The 21,073-nt window shown below is 38.3% G+C and overlaps 1 protein-coding gene across 3 annotated transcripts in view; it reads right to left on the reverse strand.

Annotated features, from left to right (window-relative positions):
- NSUN6 (NOP2/Sun RNA methyltransferase 6) overlaps positions 1–21,073 on the reverse strand; it is a 59,229-nt gene that overhangs the window by 36,989 nt on the left and 1,167 nt on the right. For 2 of the 3 annotated variants that reach the window (XM_017974089.4, XM_054258499.2), the window contains exons 2-6: positions 18,863–19,018; positions 12,564–12,643; positions 6,894–7,003; positions 4,901–5,054; positions 550–631 (exon numbers count right to left, since the gene is read on the reverse strand). In XM_017974089.4, coding sequence (XP_017829578.3) covers positions 550–631; positions 4,901–5,054; positions 6,894–7,003; positions 12,564–12,643; positions 18,863–19,018 — 582 coding nt within the window. The remainder of the gene's footprint in view (positions 1–549; positions 632–4,900; positions 5,055–6,893; positions 7,004–12,563; positions 12,644–18,862; positions 19,019–21,073) is intronic. The other variant, XM_035306893.3, reaches the window with a different exon arrangement.

Below are 21,073 nucleotides of genomic sequence, written 5' to 3' on the forward strand. Positions count from 1 at the left end.
ACAGAATGAGAGTCTCAAAAATAATACTAATACTACTACTAATAATAATTACTGGACAGAGAAGGTAGGACAGTACACAGCATTTGGACTTAGGTTTGAGTTCAGATACCACCAATTACCAGTAGTGTGACACATGCCAGGAGCCCTAACAAATCTGGTCTTTGGTATCTTCATCTTATATTGCAAATAATAATACACCTATCCAGCAGACTATAACAAATCAAATGAGTTACTAATGGAACAGCACACACGTATAACAAATGCATGCAACATTCAGAGACTAATATTTTGAGATGGAAAACTAATTTTAATCAATTATTAAATCACCTTTGGGCAAAGAAAGATTAAAAAAAAAAAAGGTAGTTTAAAAATCAAATGAGTAAAAGAAGAATATTTATGATGTTTTTTCTTACTGCTTAACCAAAGGTAGATTAGTGTATATAAATAGACCACAAAAAGTATCTTAAATTTTTAAAAACCCTAGATTTCAAACAATTCACTGATGTATGTTTCAATGTCACTAAATATTTTACTTTTATACATACTTACTTGTAAAAATAAGTAACGGGGCAGTACATTGTCAAATGAAGGGCTGAGATATACTGGTTCTGTCATTCTTATGCCCATACCTCTGAAAGACAGGAAATCTAACATTAGTCTGTATAATTCCACGGTCTATACAAACTATATTTCCGGGAACATTCTCAAAAAGCCTGTCAAACATAAGATGCTCTGCCTTTTTAGGAACTCTTTTATTCAACAACAAAATACATAGAGTAGTCCTGTGAATTATTTTTGAATTTTTACCTGCAGAATAGGAAGCAAACAGAACTAAAAAGGAAAACGTTACATAAACCCTGCATTTAAGCACAAATGAGTTTCTGTAGAGATTTGAACATGACCTCATTCTTTACTGCTTCCTGTCAGCTCTTTCTAGAATAACTGCCTGTACTGATAACCTTTTTCACCTTTGTCCCGTTTTATGAGGGGCAGTCTAACTGTTCAGACCAGGAAGGGCCAGGACTCAGAATGGCCTCATGGACAGTGACTCAAGACAAACATCACAATCTCAGAGGTTGTCAGATACTATCGAAGCAGAGAAAGAACACACAAATCCTGTCAGACAAAGCCAAGCCTGGCCTTGTATGTCAGGCCAAACCAGAGAGGGCAAGAAGAAGGAGAAATCAAGAGTGTTCTAGGGATTAGGAGGGCACAGAAAAAGTACAGTCTAATTAAAAGGGAAGGATAAAAACGAGGATTTAAGCCGGCACAGTGGCTCATCCCTGTAATGCCAGTACTTTGAGACTGGCACAGGAGGATCATTTGAGGTCAGGAGTTTGCCACCAGCCTGGACAATATCTCTACAAAAAAAAGAAAAATTTATTAAACTAGCCAGGCATGGTGGAGTGTACCTGTAGTCCCAGCTACTTGGGAGACTGAATCAGAAGGCTCCCTCGAGGCCTCCAGGAATTAGAGGCTGCAATGAGTTATGAACCTACCACTGCACTCCAACCTGGGCGACAGAGCACCCAAATAAATAAAATAAAAACTTATTTAAAAATCAAGACTTAAACCCGGTTTAAGGGTACAAGCAAAGGAGAGCCCAATTAGGATGAACAAAGATAAAGCCTTAGAAACAATATGGTAGACAAGTTCATAGCTAGCTTATGGAACAGCTTATGAGTTGATCTTGGCAGGGAAGCATCTACACAGATGGTGTATACCCTATCTGATATTGACAGGGTAAGTTTACGCTGGTCTTTAGAGTAAAACAATGTCAATAGCTATCTGTGGACTACTACTACAGTGGTATGATTATAAATTCCCCTCAGTTTTATTGTTGTCTGTCTGTATGTATGTATGTACTGACACATGGTCTCATTCTGTCACCCAGGCTGGAGCACAGTGGCACAATCATAGCTTACTGCAGCCTCTAACTCCTGGGTTCATCCTCCCACCTCAGCCTCCCCAGTAGCTAGGACTACAGGTACACACCACCATGCCCAAAGTGGCATCAAATTCCTAGCCTCAAGCAATCTTCCTGCCTTAGCTTCCAGAGTTGCTGGAGTAACAGATAGGAGCCAGCACGCCTGGCTCCCTCAGTTCTTATAGCCTTTAGCATACAATAAATGCTGACTCATTTTCTTCCTCTTCCTACCCCTTTACCACGCTACTCATTTGTTTACCATTTGAAATCTATGAATGTGAACTTTTAATCAGAGGTAAAACTCAGTGAGGATCAAATCAAACCACTGTATTCACTTCCAAGGCAAACATTCCCTGCCCTTGAGCATAAAATATACAAAGGAACCTTCTGAAATGTCACTGACTCACATTTGAAAGCCAGTCCTGGTTGGGTGTGGCATCCCATGACTGTAATCCCAGCACTTTGGGATGCCGAAGTGGGCAGATCACCTGAGGTCAGGAGTTCAAGACCAGCCTAACATGGAGAAACCCTGTCTGTATTAAAAATACAAAATTAGCCAGGCATGGTGGCACATACCTGTAATCCCAGCTACTCAGGAGGCTGAAGCAGGAAAATCGCTTGAATCTGGGAGGCAGAGGTTGCCATAAGCCAAGATTGCGCCATTGCACTCCAGCATAGGCAACAAGAGAGAAACTTTGTCTCAAAAAAAAAAGGAATTTAAAATATTACCTGGTCATGGTGGCATGTGCCTATATTACCAGCTACTCAGAAGCTGAAGTAGGAGGATCGCTTGAGCTCAGGAGTTCAAGGTTACACTGAGTTTTGATCGCACCACTTCAGCCTGAGTGACAGAGCTAGACCCTATCTCTACAAGAAAAAACAAAGCAAGTCAGTCCTTTGTTGTGACACCTGGTACTCTTACCTTGATTAACAGTCTACAACTATTAGCTGTAGACACCTGAACTTGATCAACAGTCTACAACTAATACTTGTAGACCAGAGTCTACAACTATTTTTGAGTATCTTGAATTCCATAGTCTGATCACTTCATAATTTAAATGACTTTCTGACTTGCAGGCCTCTGGTCCTCTAAAAAATACTGAAACTTTAAAATGTTCATGCCTGTCTTCCTAACTCAGTTCCTAACTGCCACTTTAGGTTCTGGTGCTCTTTGACTATCTCCTTCTGACTATGCCTACGAGAATAAGTGAGTGCTATAAATCTCTGAACTTAAAATAACATAATAAAGAAGAATTTAAGCCAATTATTATTCAGGTATGAAATTACATGTTCTTTTAAAATATATTTTTAATAATGCAAAGTACAAGACTGCACAGGATAAAACAGTCTGTTAGTAAATTAACATACCTCCATGAATCTATGAATGATTCAACCCACCTGGAATTCAAGAAAGCAAAGGGCTCAAATTCACTAAATGAATAACAATTGTACCATTAGTTGTGTTGGTTTAAAACTTTTTAAAGCATACAAATAAGAAACAGGTAGCATTTCTGATACAGCAGCCTTGCTTCTCACACAGGAAGAGAAAAAACTTGCAACAGTATAACTGAATAAATTGAGCTTAAAAACCAATGTTTTTCTCCTTGTTTGAAATTCTTAAGTCTGGCTGTGTCACCCAGGCTGGAGTGCAGTGGTGCAACCTTGGGCCAACTGTAACCTCTGCCATCTGGGTTCAAGCAATTCTCCAGCCTTAGCCTCCTGAGTAGCTGGGATTACAGGCACCCACCACCACACCTGGCTAATTTTTGTATTTTTTGGAGAGATAGGGCTACACCAAGTTGGCCTGGCTGGTCTCGATCTCCTGACCTCAAGTGAGGTCACCCACCTTGGCCTCTCAAAGTGCTGGGATTACAGAAGTGAGCCACCACATGCAGCCAAAAAACCAACAGTTTTTTGAAAGATGGCTGCCTCCTCACTTCTGCCACCAAAACAATTATCCAGAACATTGTTCAGAAAACATTATTCAGCACAATAACTGGAATCAGATCAAATAACTTAAGAGAATGAAGAGTATACCATTAACAATGAACAAACGGAGGCAGTCAAAATACCTATTACCTGTTACAGGTCCAAAGATAAACATAGCAGATATGTGCATAATCTTTATATTCATGAAGCCTTCTAAGGAGAACAAAATCTTTGTTCTCGGCCATTTGGAAAGTGCTGCTACTTAGATCTAGGGAATCCAACAGTCAATTTCTTCAGAAAAACGAATGAATTTCAACTGCTAACTCAAATTGCTGCAACATGAAAAACTTGTAAGAATCAGGGATATCATCCAATTGTAAATGTAGAAGTCCACAGCTTTCAGCATGTCTATGTCAGCCATAAACTTTGGAGGAAGGGAGCTGTCCAAGAATTCAAAATTCAAACAGCCTCAGAAGACTAAGCAAAAGAAGAGCCTGGATTTTTTACCAATTTATTTAGGGCAATTAGCAACCAGAGATGATTTAGAACAGACAATATTTTAATTTCGTTTTAACAAACCTAAAAATTCATTTTTACCCATAAATATTCATGTGAGTGCTAGCTTTCTGGTAAAATTGATTTTTAATTAAAAAATATTTTAATTTATATTAAAATCAAACTTTTTCTTGCCAAATTAGAATGTTAAAAATTATCTGAAAAGATCATCAAATGCAGTCTCCTTCAAGATCAACATGGTTTTTCAAAGACGCAAAATATCTCCAAAAAAATAAAATTCAGAAGGACAAGTAAAATTATTTGATAATTACAAAGTAACTGGTTGCTTAATGAGGCTCTTTAATTTGATCTTTTACCCTTTTTGACCAAAAATCATGAAAATATGGGTTAAACAATCTTTTTCTAGTTGGATTTAGACAAAAAAAAAAAAACCCTCATATAACACAACTAGATACATTTTACATTGTTTTTAATTTTCATTGACCCATAAAAAGGATGCTGATTTCCCCAAAGCACTTGATGACATACTTCAGTTCAGGTAACCCATTGAAGATTTCTTTGCGGCTTAGTTTGGAAATCCCATTTCCAAGAAATACTTTTGTTCCATCAAACTCTTTGGCTCCTTTCTTACATTTTCCTTTAATATCAGAGTATACAGATATAACATCTCCAGCTTTCATAACTAGAAAAAGAAGAAAATCAGGTAACATTGGTCTATACTTTAGCAGAAGAATCATGAAAATTATTTGAGCTAGACGATCTCTAGAGGCATCTATCGTGGGCCTGAAGCAGTTCAAACTGGCTCATTATCTCAATATAATCTTTAATAGATAACCTGACTTTTTACTTTAAAATATTCCCTAACAATAAAACTCACTGAAGAATCTTTTTCAGTGAAAACAAAGAAATAGGACAACCTGAAAACATCCTCCCCTCAACTGCAAATCTTTAGCTGAGCTAAATTATTTACCCCAAGCCTTAAAGGATTTCTTATAAATCTTGAAATCTTGACATCTCAGTTCAAGTCTCAAAGTTCTAAGTTTCCTTCAAAGTAACTCTTCAAAAATGTACCTAAAAATCGTTCTAAGAAATGTTTCTAAATCCCATTACTGTTTGTACTTCTTTGCTATTTTGCTGTGACAGCACAATGATAAGCATATACATCCATTCATATACATACACATACATATGCACACATGTATGGTGTGTATATTCTTAGAATACCTTTTACAGTATACACAGAATTGATTTATATGACTGATTAAATCCAGTTTTTGTAGGAATTTCATTTTTTCTGTAATAGCTCCCAGTTATATTTATAATGGAAAATTACAGTCCACTTCCAAAAAACATTTTTAAACCTAATCTATCATAAATTTATTTGGGCTATTACCTGGCAACAACAGCAAGCAGCCTTGCTATTACTGTTAAAATCATGTAAATCAGATGTCAACATACTTTTCCTATAAAGGGCAAATAAATATTCTAGGCTTTGTAGCCACATAAGGTCTCTCTGGCATATTCTTCTTTGTATATGTATCTTTTTACAACATTTTAAAACTGGAAAAACCATTCTTAGCGTGTGGGCCATACACAAACAGACATGGGCCAGACTTGGCCAGCAGGCAGTGGTTGGCCCAATTCTGATGCAGATCAAATCACTTATTTCAAGGACACCATAACTGAGGCCCAGAGACTAGATAAGTTTGCCACAGAGCAAAGCCACTGTTTCTTGATTTCAAGTCCAATAAGGTACCACTGAGCCACAGTGACTAACCTACTACTAAGCATATGTAATACAGATATGTCACCAACTGGGTGAATAAAAAATACTAAGTTTTATCCCAGTATTCAGATTCCAGGTTCTGGATATTCTCTCACTAATGATATGACAGCTTTCTGAGGTTTTAAGGCAACGCAGTCAAGAATACAAAACAGGCTGGGCGCGGTGGCTCAAGCCTGTAATCCCAGCACTTTAGGAGGCCGAAGTGGGTGGATCACGAGGTCAAGAGATCAAGACCATCCTGGTCAACATGGTGAAACCCCATTGCTACTAAAAATACAAAAAATTAGCTGGGCATGGTGGCGCGTGCCTGTAATCCCAGCTACTCAGGAGGCTGAGGCAGGAGAATTGCCTGAACCCAGGAGGTGGAGGTTGTGGTGAGCCGAGATTGCGCCATTGCACTCCAGCCTGGGTAACAAGAGCAAAACTCCGTCTCAAAAAAAAAAAAATAATACAAAACAAAAGTTTTGTATAGTCTCTCTATTCATCAGTAATGATCCACTAAAACAATCATCATCAAACACATCCTTATTTGGAAAGAGAGAAAAAACTGCCAGAAAACCTTATATGATAAATAATTTGTTAGTCCTTATCAGATAAAACCCTAAACGCAAAGCTGGAAAAATATCCAACCAAGGTAAATTGGGAATACATCTTAGTGGCAATTCAATAAACTTTCCATTTGAAAATGCACATAAATTTTAAAAAAGCTTAGAGAAATCCAAACATTATACTTACATTTTGATGCTGACACAATTCCTGGGGCATAGACATGGGCTCCTCTTAAAACTGCATTGCCACACTGGGCTCCAACAATGGCTTCACACTGCTGTTTTTTAATATTCTTCCTAGAAACGTAAGACACAAGAAGTTTAATGGTAACATACCTCCAATGCCTACCAACTTTTCCCGTGTTCTATCTGCAATCTAATAGCCTCTTTAATCTTAATTGTCCTGAATACATAAGAAAAAGCTGAAAAAAGAGGCATACGTATAGAGGAAACAGGAAAAACCACCACCACGACAAAGGTCGCCACTTAAGGGGAAGAAAAAAAATCAAAAGAAGTCCCTCTGGTGAAAGGCAATATAAAGTGGCACCAGAAATTGCTTAATCACTTAACAAGCATTTCTGTTTATCACACCACTAGAAGAAAAATAGACTTTTTCTATCTTCAAAGACTAAAATAAAAAAATACACAAGGAATTACAAAAACATTTCCAAAGTGGTAAACTGTTGCATGGTAAATTATGAACAATTTAAACAAGACAGGAAAGGAAGATAAGTCTTTTTTCCTTCTTTTGCTGCCCAACCTTTTTGAGTCTTTTCCAATTTCTCACATTCCATTCATTTCTTAGACCACTAAAATCTGTATTACTTCTAATAATTACGGTTTCAAAGATCAGTGGCCCAAAGTGATCAGTCCTAAATAAAAACCCTGAACACTGGGTGTCTAATAAGCTTTTTTGGATGTGTTGCCACAACTCATTGCTCAGAGAATTGTGGTGTCCCATCTTCTTTCCATGGTCCCAAATCAACAAACTTACTAAATTTTCAGCTTTATACTACTCCTTCCTGGCCTCAAACATTCTGTTGCTCATTCTCTGCCTACTTCTTTTTTTTTTTTTAGATGGAGTCTCACTATGTTGCCCAGGCTGGAATATAGTGGAGCCTTCTCGGCTCACTGCAACCTCCAACTTCCAAGTTAAAGTGATTCTCTGGTCTCAGCCTCCCAAGTGGCTGGGATTGCAAGCACATGCCACCATGCCCAGTCTCAGCCTCCCAAGTAGCTGGGATTACAAGCACACGCCACCATGCCCAGCTAATTTTTGTATTTTTAGTAGAGATGGGGTTTCACCATGTGGGCCAGGATGGTCTCTATCTCCTGACCTCATAATCCACTCGCCTTGGCCTCCCAAAGTACTGGGATTACAGGCGTGAGCCACTGCTCCCAGCCCTCTGCCTACTTCTTAAAAAGTCTCTCCCCACCAGGTTCCAAAACATGCCACCAGCTCTACTCACCTTGCATTCTATCCCTTGGCAATCTTATGATTTCAATAATCACGCACAAAAACAATCCACAAATTCTAATGTTTAATCTTTCTCGACTTTTTTTTTCTTTGAGACCAAGTCTTGTGCTGTTGCCCATAACCGAGTGCAGTGGCGTGATCTCGGCTCACTGCAACCTCTGCCACCTGGGTTCAAGCGATTCTTGTGCCTCAGCCTCCTGAGTAGCTGGGATTACATTCAGCACCAACATACCCAGCTAATTTTTGTATTTTTAGTAGGGACTTGGGTTTCACCAGTTGGCCAGGCTGGTCTCGAACACCTGATCTCAAGTTATCCACCAGCCTCAGCCTCCCAAAGTGCTGGAATTACAGACGTGAGCCACTCCACCCAGCCTAGACTCTTACTTGACATTTTTAACTACCTACAGACATCTATATAGAGATGTCTTACAGTTACTTTAAACTCAGCAAGTCCTGAACAGTGTTACTTTTCCCTCATTCATTCCTTAACTTCTTGGCAGAACCCCAAATCTTTTCATCCTGTTTCCAGTCTTGAACAAGACATCATATCTGCCTGGATAACCAAACTAGATGCCTCAGCGTTATGGTCTGAATACATCCTCCAATATTCATGTGCTGGAAACTTAATCCCTAGGGCAACAGTGTTGGAATGCAAGGCCTATTGGGCATTGTTTAGGTCATGAGGGCTCTGCCCTCATGAATGAATTAATGCCATAATAAAAAGGGCTTGGAGCGATGAGTTTGCTTTCTCTTGCCCTTCTGCCCTCAACCCTTCAAGGATGCAGCAGGAAAGCTCTCATCAGATGCAACTGCCTTGATCTTGGACTTCCCATCCTTTAATACTACAAAAAATAAATTTCTGTTCTTTATAAATTACCCAGTCTCAGGTATTCTGTTATAGCAGCATAAGATAAACCAAGACACTCAGTATCTTAAACCCTTGTTAAGCCTTGACACTGATGTAGGAATCAAGCTATCTTCCAGCTCTGAAAGGTCCTATGGACCTTTCTCCTGACGTCAGACAGGTATCGTCTTTTTACGTGATTAGTGAAATAGCTTCCTGCCTTTTACCATTTGTTCCAGGTTTTCTCTATGTCTTTGGTGTTCTGCAGTCTCACTCTGAAGTATCGAGATACACATCTACTTTTATTTTGGCTTCAAACTCACACTTCTTAAATTTTTCATAAATTCTAGAAATTCATAGTCATTACATTTGTGATTATTATCTTTCCCCCATTATTTCTATTCTCTATACCTGGGACTCATTAAAAATATAAACTTCTCTTCTTATTTTTCATGACTCAATTTCACTTTCATATTTTTAATTTATCTCTGCTCCTTTCTAGATAATTCCCTAAGAGTCATCTCCTAATTCAAAAATTTTCTCATCAGTTGAGTCTAATCTACTATTTAATTCATTGTGAGTTTTCAACATTTTTATTTCTAGAAGTTTGTTTTCAATTCTACCTTTTTATCCTTAGGGTCTTTTATGTTTTATTCTTTCATTTTTAATCATTTTAAGAAAACCGTCTTGTTACAGCCATACCACCATGAACATGCCTGACCTCGTCTGATCTCAGAAGAAAACTCTTCTTACAGTCTCTGCCAGAGAGATCTATTTGTTAAAGTTCTGAGGGAAATCTAATCCTGCAGCTTATTGTATATGCTGATTCTTACTCACAGTGGTTTGATTCCTAGTGTCCTTTTTAACAATGCGAAGTGTTTGGCTTAGAATGAATGGGTGCCACTCCAGAGCAGTGTCACTCTGTTTTTGCCAAGCACCCAGGAATTGGCTTGGGACTAAATAGTTCATTTCCCAGCTTGCAGGTTCCAAGACAATTTAGGTTGCAGCAATTTGAATTCCAAACCTTTTTGAGGGAGGGAACTTAACACTGTGCATTCTCAGAAACACATTTTTCTCCAGCCTATATCCTAAAGCAAGAAAGACCTACTTTTAATTACTGCCTTGTACTTACGAGTGGGTATTTCTCACTCTTAACACTGTATTGTTTAAACCAAAGACCCTAAATTTAGGAGATAGACCACTCCTTTACCATACCTCCAACCCCCCAATATCAGCTCACATGCTTACTGTTCCCTTTTCAATTATTCTGCATTCCTAACCTCTAATATATCAATTACATTCTTAATCACTCAGCTATGCCATTTTGTGAAATATTATTTCTTTTACTTAGCACTCCTAGGTGTATGTAGCAAAACTGGGAGGTAGGACAGCAGATATAATGGATGACAGGAGATGTAATAGATGATTACATTTATATTTATATACAACTCTGATTTTTACTTGCTTCTATAAAGAAAAACCTAACCGAACTCTATCTTTAGGAAAACGAAATAAAACTAAAGAACAAAGAAGCGGTGTTTCACAGAATAAGAAATGGCCTAAATAAGTATAATTTTGCATTCTCATAAGGAGTATAATAACCTCCATATTCTATTATTGTGGTCTATTATAGTAGTCCATTATAGTAGCTAAATAACTGGTCCAAAACTAAGAGATGACAGAAATCAGAACAGCAGTTTCCCAGTAGGGTAGCTGAGTACAGGAGACATTTCTTACATAATGGAAATGCTCTATCTTGACTGGGGTGGGTCTTGGCTACACAGATGTATATATTTGTCAAAACTCAACAAACTATACATTTAAGATCTCTTCATTTCATTGTATGTAAATTTCACCTTTAAAAAACTGAACAGATGAAAAAATTTTAAAAATAAACTGAATAAGAAGCCTACACAAGTTAACTTTAATTGCAAAAATGCATTCTTATAGTAAAAAATTAAACTGAAATACTACATGTGGAAATTGCCTTTTATTTACTCCCTCTCTCCCAATCTAACTTCCTCAGAGAAGGACTATTAAAAGTTGGGTATGTTACAGCTCCCAGATTTTTTTTAACATGCAAATAAATATACATAAATGCATAGATGGGTATATTTTTTTAATTGCAAAAAAAGTAATTATCCCAAGTATGGCAATCTGCTTTTGATAGTTACCAATTGATCATAAACATCTTCTCTGATTGACAGGTATAATTCTCCCATATTCAAGGCCATATACTATCCCATTGCATGGACAAATCATAGTTTATTAAACCACTGCTCTATTGCTGCCCACTAAATTACTTTAAAGTTTTAACAGAAGCATTTCTGTATTTATTGTAACTCTTAGGAGTTTAAAAAGATTTTAGATCATAATCAGGAATTGTAAAATGCTCTAAAGGAATAAAACATCATTATAATCATTCATTATAATATAAAAATTTATTTTTCCTTCCCCCTACACCCCCAGCTTTTTTTTTTTTTTTTGAGACAAGGTCTCACTCTGTCTCCCAGACTGGAGTACAGTAGCACAATCACAGCTACTGCAGTCTCCACCTCCCAGGCTCAAATGATGCTTCCACTTCAGTCTCCTGAATAGCTGTGACTACAGGTAGGCACCACCATACTCAGCTAATTTTTTATTTTTATTTTTGGTAGAGGCAGGGTTTTGCCATATAACCCAGACTGGTCTCCAACCCCTGGGCTCATAGGATCCACCTACCTCAGCCTCCCAAAGTGCTGGGATAACAGGAGTAAGTAAGCCACCAGATCCAGCCTGAAAACCTATTTTTCAATTTTCAAACATATGCTTTCCAAATAAATGAGTGAGTAGAACAGAAACAGCACATGGTAGTTTAACATAATTGTTGAATTATGAATAAAATTTTACAGGCTGGGTGAGATGGCTCTCATGGGTAATCTCAACACTTCGGGAGGCTGAGGTGGGATTGAGGCCATGAGTTCAATACCAGCCAGGGATACATAGTGAGACTGTTTCTACAAAATAAAATAATAAATTAGCCAGGTGGAGTGGTGCGCACCTGTAGTCCCAGCTACTTGAAAGCTGAGGTGGTATAACTGCCTGAGCCCAGAAGTTCGAGCCTGTCATGAGCTAGGATTATACTCCTGCACTCCAGCTTAGGCAACAGAGCAAGACACTGTCTCAAAAAATAAAATTTTACAAACATATCAGCTACGAAAGTAGAAAATAAGTTACTTCATATTTTTGTTGCAGCTCAAAAAAAGTTTTAATTTAGCACTGAAAATTCCTACGAAATACAAGTAAGCAGATGAAATAAAGCACTAAAGGGACCTAAAACGCATTATTCTCAAGGTCCTTGCCCCCATTCCTAGTCTTCTTTTGCATGATTTTCCAGAACAGAATATAAAGTTTGCATTTATAAATTTCTGAATTCCTGTTATCTACAGAAAGTTGCTAACAACGGAGAAACTTAGTCATTCACCAAACAGTAAAAAAGCTCCCTGTGACAAATCTTATTGAGAAGAATATAATTTGGAAATGAAGTTTTTACAAACCTGGGTCCAATAACAGGAATAAGTAAGACATCCTGAAGGTCTGGATGTTCAAGAATAGGAATACTTAATCCATTCAACTGCTGTTAAAAATAAACATGATTATAAAGCAACTGATACATCTGATACATTTCAACTTAGGAAACTTTTCAGTATCATCATCCACCACAGCATGAAGCTCTAGTAGCTCCAGAGCACTTTCACTTTATTCCACGGGGTACTGCAAAAATCAAAATGACCTCCTCAAAACAACAATGTTCTATTTTAATTCTGAAGTATCCTGACTTCTTTACAAGACTCAATTTTGCTTACTGTTTGGCCTTATAAACACAAGCTGTGGTTAGCTAAAATTATTTACTTTAAAAACTTATATTCAATATAGAATTACATGTAGTATTCATTTAAGAAAAGTCTCTGAATAGGATGTTAAAGACTGAGATTACTATTAATAAATACTACCTAACATACACAATCAACACTGGCATCCATATCAGTTTTGGTGAGGAAAAGAAACGTTTATGGTTGAGGTTCGGAATTTTCTGTATTCTCCATTATAAGGGAACTGGAAGCTGTCACACTGAAAGCAGGTACAGGAGCGGGAGCCAGCTCACACCAGCTCAGAAGAGCCACTCTGTGCATCTCTTCTGAACTCCACAGTCATGCATGTAGCTACCAGGGAACCAGGGGAGTATTTACACCACAGAAATCAGCACACACCACAAATTAGTTATTTTTCCCAGAAAGGGGTTATTAAATAGGTACCAGTGTACCACTGACACAAGCAGAAGACAAGTGGGCACCCTACACAGAATAAAAAATAGCTGGCCGCGGGTGGTGGCTCATGCCTGTAATCCTAGCACTTTAGGAGGCCGAGGCAAGTGGATTGCCTGAGCTCAGGAGTTCAAGGCCTGACTGGAGAACACAGTGAAAACACGACTCTACTAAAAATCCAAAAAACTACCTAGGTGTGGCAGCATGCACCTGTAATCCCAGCTACTTTTTTTTTTTTTGAGACGGAGTTTCGCTCTTGTTACCCAGGCTGGAGTGCAATGGTGCGATCTCAGCTCACCGCAACCTCCGCCTCCTGGGTTCAAGCAATTCTCCTGCCTCAGCCTCCTGAGTAGCTGGGATTACAGGCACGTGCTACCATGCCCAGCTAATTTTTGTATTTTTAGTAGAGACTAGGTTTCACCTTGTTGTCCAGGATGGTCTCAATCTCTTAACCTCGTGATCCACCCGCCTCAGCCTCCCAAAGTGCTGGGATTACAGGCTTGAGCCATCGCGCTCCCGAACTAATTCCAGCTACTTAGGAGGCTGAGATAGGACAATCGCTTGAATCCAGGAGGTGGAGGTTGCAGTGAACCAAGATCATGCCAGTGCACTCCAGCCTGGGCAACAGAGTGAGAGTCCTTCTCAAAAACAAACAAAAAACCATCTACACAGAGAACTGGATGACAGGGACCGCATACTCTATCAGGCTAGGGTTTATAAACTCCATTTTCACATACTACATAAAAGAGCGATAACAATACATATTTGCATTGCCCCACAGAATCCACACACTATCTACAAAAAACTTCCGAGATCACCTTGCTCATTTCTAAGTTGATAAGCGAACAGAAAATAATTGTGCATATTTTAGAAATATAAGTTCATATCTACCAAGTCACCAGCTCTATGGACTTCTGCTTCTTGCAGACAAAGGATATTTCAGACTATAACCATATCCAACAGATAAGAAGCAATTTGAAGGATAAATTCTACCTCATTCAATCAAACCCTTCTTCCTTTCTCTTTCCTTCCCTCCATCATTTTGATAGCCTTACAGTATCAATTATAGGGGACAGCTCTCACCAAAGAAGAGAATGAACTTTGATTTTTGTTTTGTTTTATAAGTAACATTTGCTTTACACTGAGGAGATAGCTTATACAGAGATCAAAGCTTCTCAGGCCAAAGGTCACTGTCTCTCTTTCAATTAGGAGCATGTTAAGATGATATAGAAATAAAACCCATAAAACCACACATGTACATACCCTTCATAGCAACACAAACATTTTTTTTCCAAACCAAGCATATCACCACCTACTTTTAATGTTTGTTTCTGCCCTATGCCATTTTAAAACAGCCTTTTTGAGATAATTTACATTCTATAAACTTCACCCATTTAAAATGTACAATTCATTGATTTTTAGTAAATTTAAATAATTGTCCTCCATTCTTAGACAATTTCCATCATCCCACAAAGATCCTTCATGCTCACTGGCAATCAATCCCTGTCCCCATTGCTAGGTAACCACTATCTTTCCTTCTCTATAAATGTGCCTTTTCTGGACATTTCACATAAATGGAATACAGACCAAACAGACCTAGTCTAAAAATCTGAAATGTTACAAATCCAAAACTTGAGTGCTGACATGATGCCAGAAGTAGAAAATTCCATACTTGACCTGGACCAGTCAAAGTCAAAACGCAGGCTCACAGCAGAGTTTATCCAGCCTACTGTGTTTTTGTTTTTGTTGTTGAGTAACTAACTCAGGTATAACGGTAACGCTATGTGCTGCTCAATTACCCTGAACACAGTAGTTTTTCACTGTATTAAGGGCATATCTTTTTTTTACTGTTAAATACTTACATATGAATAAGTATAAGAAAATGTATAGGCCAGGCGCAGTGGCTCACACATGTAATCCCAGCACTTTGGGAGGCTAAGGCACACAGACACCTGAGGTTAGAAGTTCGAGACCAGCCTGGCCAACATGGTGAAACCCCATCTCTAATAATAATACCAAAATTAGCCAGGTATGGTTGCGCGTGCCGGTAATCCAAGCTACTGAGGAAGCTGAGGCAGGAGAATTGCTTGAACCGGGGAGGCAGAGGTTGCAGTGAGCTAAGATCACACTGTTGCCCTCCAGCCTGGGTGACAGAGTAAGACTCCCTTTCAAAAAGAAAACAATTATATAAATATTTTCTCTGTATATAAATTCAGAGTCAGGAATGACAGTGATGCCAAACAACCACAGATCGTCCACATGAGTGTCAGAGATAGTGACACCTTTGCTTTCTGATGGTTTCATGTATACAAACGATTTCCTGCACAAAATTACATAAAATATTGTATAAAATTATATTCAGCCTATGTATACGAGATGAACATGAAACATAAAAGAATTTCATGTTAAACTTGGGTCCCATATCTGAAATCTCTCATTATATTCATGCAAATATTCCAAAATCCAAAAAAATCCAAAATTCGAAACACTTCTGGTCCCAAGCATTTCAGATAAGAGATGCTCAGCCTGTAATACAATTTGTAGCATCTATGTCTAGCTTCTTTCTCTTAAGATTTTTTTAGGTTAATCCATGCTGTAGCATGTATCAGTTCATTGTACTTCATGATTTTTGTTACTGGAGGACTGATTCTACTGTATGAATGTATCACATTTTGTTTATCTACTTAGGAGCTGATGAATATTTGGAGTGTCCCTTTTGACTATTATGAGTAGTGTTGCTATGAACATCCATGCTGGATAATTTGTATGGACATATGTTTTCATTTATTTTGGGTAGATACCTAGGAGTGGAATTGCTGGGCTGTAGAGTATGTTTAACTTTTTAAGATACTACTAGTTTTCCAAAGAGATCGTATCATTTACATTTCCACCCACAATGTATGAAGATGCCAGCCTCTCCATATTCTCAGAAGCCTAATGAAATTTTATATTATTAAATTTCAGGTTGGTCGCAGGGATACATAGGATTCATGCCTGTAATCCCAGCACTTTGGGTGGCCAAGGCAGGCGGATCACTTGACGTGAGGAGTTTGAGATCAGCCTGGCCAACATGGTGAAATCCCATCTCTACTAAGGATACCAAAATTAGCCAAGCATTGCGGCCAATACATGTAATTGCAGCTACTCAGGAGGGTGAGGCAGGAAAATCACTTGAACTCGGGAGGCAGTAGTTGCAGAGAGCCGAGATAGTGCCACTGCACTCCAGCCTAAGCAACAGAGTGAGACTCCATTAAAAAAAAAAAAAATCAGTATGTGGTACAGAGACATTGAGGAAAAAACACTCACCTTTATGTCATACTATTCAGGACATCTCTCTAGGACACGTGAACTTTTCAATGTGAAAGGAAAAAGAAAATCTATAGCCTAAGCCTCCTCCAAGTACTCTTTCTTGCTAGAATCAGGCACTGCTATCTAGTGACTCTGACCCAAGCTTCCCTGTCCAATCTTAACATTTAAGGAAAGGAACCCAAAGCCCAGAGTGACTGATCCTAGCCCATGGGATCTTGTATATTCAGACTAGGACACTAAAATATCTAGGTTCTGGAAATCATTTGCTATGAAAAATAATAATAAAGTAAATCTGGACGTGCCTGAGTTATGGATACTTCCATTGGGCCTCAGAACAGTTTCTTTTTCATTACCCGAAAACATATATGCATAGCTATGGAAAAGTAATTACTTTAGTTGCTTAGGGCAACTGCTTATGTTTAATGCCTAATGTCATTACTCTCAATATGATTATTGCTATCTATAAATAAAAATCAGATTAATATTTTCAAAACATTATTTAATTATTATACTAAGGTTTGGTCTCATACATTCAGATACACTAGCTGGTTCATCTTATAACTTGGTCGTCTACTCACAACTTGGTATTTAGAGAATTGCTCTTAAGGAGAGCATGACAGAGTCCATAAATGTAATAATGAGATTGTTTAAAAGGGGGTAAGTCAATCAGCGATAGTTTTCCAAAGTTTTCCAAATAACTCGAGTAAACACAGCTTGTGATTTACAAATGGAAACCCTTTAATCATGGTTGCCTCTTGCTTTTAATTCAGATACAAAAAAGACGGAAATGGTCTGCTGACACCTACCAGTGACTTAAGTCATTTAATAACTACAATATGCAATGTATGTGGTACTCCTCGGGCATCGATTTTTCTACATCTTACATTTCTTTTGAGGTAAATTTCAGTGTACAGTATACGAAACACATAAGGCAAAGCTTTCAAAAGCAAAATAGTAAAATATAAACAAGATAATTCAAATTCTTTTCTGCTTGGAAGTCATAAACGGCATTTTATAATAGTGTTTTCCTCTGTAAGAGGAATATTTTGCCAAAACTACTTTATTGGTTGAACGAAAAAAAGCCTCACGCTGTTTTACATTGAAAATAGATTCAGATTCATTATACTGTTCTAATTTCCTGGTCTTACGAAACATACGGCACTTCAACATCTTTTTTTTTTTTTTTTTTTTTTTTTTTTGAGACAGAGTCTCACTCTATCACCCAGGCTGGAATGCAATGGCATGACTTCGGCTAACTGTAACATCCACCTCCTGGGTTCTGAAATTCTCGTGCCTCAGCCTCTCAAGTAGCCAGGTTCACAGGCATGTGCCATCATGCCTATTTTTTTTGTATTTTTAGTACAGACGGGGTTTCACCATGCTGCCCAGACTGGTCCCCAAGTCCCGTCCTCATGTGATCCACTAGCTTCGGCCTACCAAAGTGCTGGGATTACAGGCATGACCCACATACCTGGCCCAACATTTTTGAGATGGAGTTTCGCTCTTGTCACCCAGGCTAGAGTGCAATGGCGCAATCTCGGCCCAGTGCAACTTCCGCCTCCTGGGTTCAAGTGATTCTCCAGTCTCAGCCTCCCAAGAAGCTGGAATTACAGGTACTGACCACCATGCCTGGCTAATTTTTATAATTTTAGTAAAGACAGAGTTTCACCATGTTGGCCAGGCTGGTCTCGAACTTCTGACTTCAGGTGATCCACACACCTCAGCCTCCCAAAGTGCTGGGATTACAGGCATGAGCCACCAGGACTGGCCTACAACATCTACTTTTTATGTCAATTAACACTATAATCTGATAAGTATTTAGCATGTACCTCCTTACCTCTGGGCTTATCTCAGCTATACAATCTGTTTTCCTGGTCATTACATGGTGCTTATCACAAACCCACAGGATTTTAAGGTTAGACTGGACTTCTTCACTCGTATTTTAATGATGAAGCTAGTGAGGCCCACTTTAATGAGGCCCAGAGGGGTTTAATGAGCTATTTAGTTATCAAAAAATGAATAAATTTCGAATCAGAAGTACTAGGGTCAAGTTCCAGCATTACCGCCTAGGATGACTTCCAACAATTTAGCATTCATGATCCTCAATCTCCTCATCTGTAAAATTAGAAGCGTACTGTATCATTCATAGGATTTTAATGGAGAACAGCACAGCAGATTGCAAAAATGCAATTATGTACCAACAATAGAAAATTCCCACAAACCTTTTGAAGTTCATCAAGTAACAGATTTTTCACATGTTGTACTGAGGCTAAATGTGTATTCACTCTGACAGTTGTGAATGATGGAGGATGTGACAGGTGCTTTAACAAAGTTTCAAACTTCCTTTCTGCTTCTTCTTTACCGAAAGCAGACACAATCTAAAAAAGAACAAGTGAATGTTTAAATTTCTAAGAATCAAAAAGTCAGCAGAACGTGCTTACATATTCATTGCATCTAATTAAACATCATTTAGCAATTGTTCAACTCCACTCCATTTTGCTGTATTGTTTATACGTCAGTAACACTAAGGAAATAGTAATATTTCACAGGGTTCTTGGGCTTAAACATGGTAATATACGACTAAGAAAATGCCTGACATAAAAGGGCTTAGAAAAATATTGCCTAAACTTCAAAGCATTATGAACATTTTGCAAATATTAATATATGCTACACTGGCTCATGAATTCAGTCTATTTATGATGCATTACCAATACATCATCTCTGTAGAGCTAACATTATACCCAAGTTAGCTAGATGTTAGCTAACTAGCTAACACCATATCCAAGAGCAAACTGGGGGATATCCTTTTAAAACGCCAATATTTAAAGAATAAGCAACAATGATATAGTCACTGCCATTCAAAGATTCCCCCAGAACATCAGCTTTTTAATATGGTATTATTAAATGTAACATGCATTTTCCAAAAAAGATGAGTTGCAAAGACACCTGTCAGATAGGACGATATAAAAACTCAATGTTCCCATGTAATTAATCGAAGCTTTTCAAGAAACATATTTCTTTTCTTTTCATATTTGACTAAACCCTGCTCTACAGAATCTTGACAAACCACTTGTCAGCCTAATCCACTAGCCTTAAAGTATTCGATATTTCTTAAGGTTTAGTCTTATCAAAACTGAACATTCATTCTGGGCAACATGGTGAAACCCCAACTCTACAAACAATACAAATATTAGCCAGATATGGCGGCCCCTGTCTGTGGTCCCAGCTACTCAGGAGGCTAAGGTGAGAGGATCGCTTGAGTCCCAGAGGTCGAAGCAGCAGTGTAGTGAGACTGCGCCACTGAGCTCCAACCTGGGGCGACAGAGTGAGACCCTGTCTCAAAAGTAAACAAAAAACAAAAACACGAAATATAATATTCCTTTCCCATCAATACTTTTTACAAAGGCACAGCTTTTCTTTTTGTAAAACCATACTGTTGATGAGACTTTGAAACAGAGGTGGTGTCAAAGATGTGTAGGTCTTCTTTATAAAAAAACAATGCTCACCATTTTAAAATCTGCTGAAAAAAACTGTGGAGTGCCCCTACTTCTCTTAACATGTCTTATATTTAAACTCTCTTGAAATCAACAGAATGTATTTTGTCTTTCCATACAGCCTAGTCCTTCAACGTAATCTGTGGAAATGAAACCTAGGAATCAAATCTAAAAGGCATAGCTTCCGTAACATTCAAAAATGAGGCTGGGCAGTGGCTCATGCCTGTAATCCCAGCACTTTGGAAGGGCGAGGTGGGCAGATCACAAGGTAAGGAGTTTGAGACCTGCCTGGCCAATATGGTGAAATCCCATCTCTATTAAAAAATACAAAAATTAGCAGGATGTGGTGGCAGGCACCTGTAGTCCCAGCTATTTGGGAGGCTGAGGCAGGAGAATTGCTGGAACCCAGGACTCAGAGGTTGCAGTGAGCTGAGATTGGGCCACTGCACTCCAGCCTGGGTGACACTGCGAGACTCCATCAGGAAAAAAAAAGGGGGGGGGGACCATAACATTTAATTGGTGTTAATTTGAGTAAAATACTAAAGTTTTGGAAAAAACAGAGTTGCTCAGAGGCAGCATGGTAAAGTGGAAGAGAGAACAGGCTTTGCAATCAAAGACAATCAACATTATGAAGGACATCTGTGGTAGGCACTGCCAATAGAAAACAAAATTAACATTTTTTTGAGGACTTAACGTGCCAAAGCAATGTTAGTTGTTTTCACTTACGTTTAATATCCTAAAACAACCTGGTAAAATAGTTTTAATTTGACTAAAAAACTAAAGATTTGGAAAAAAACAAATTCGCTTAGAGGCAGCGTGGTAAAGTGGATCAGAAGACAGACTGCAATCAAAGACAATCCACGTTTACTGAGGACTTTAGCAAACAAAATTAACATTTTTTTGAGGCCTTACATGCCAAAACAATGCTAGTTGTTTTCA

Source organism: Callithrix jacchus, chromosome 7, assembly GCF_049354715.1.
Source record: "Callithrix jacchus isolate 240 chromosome 7, calJac240_pri, whole genome shotgun sequence".
Taxonomy (NCBI): domain Eukaryota; kingdom Metazoa; phylum Chordata; class Mammalia; order Primates; family Cebidae; genus Callithrix; species Callithrix jacchus.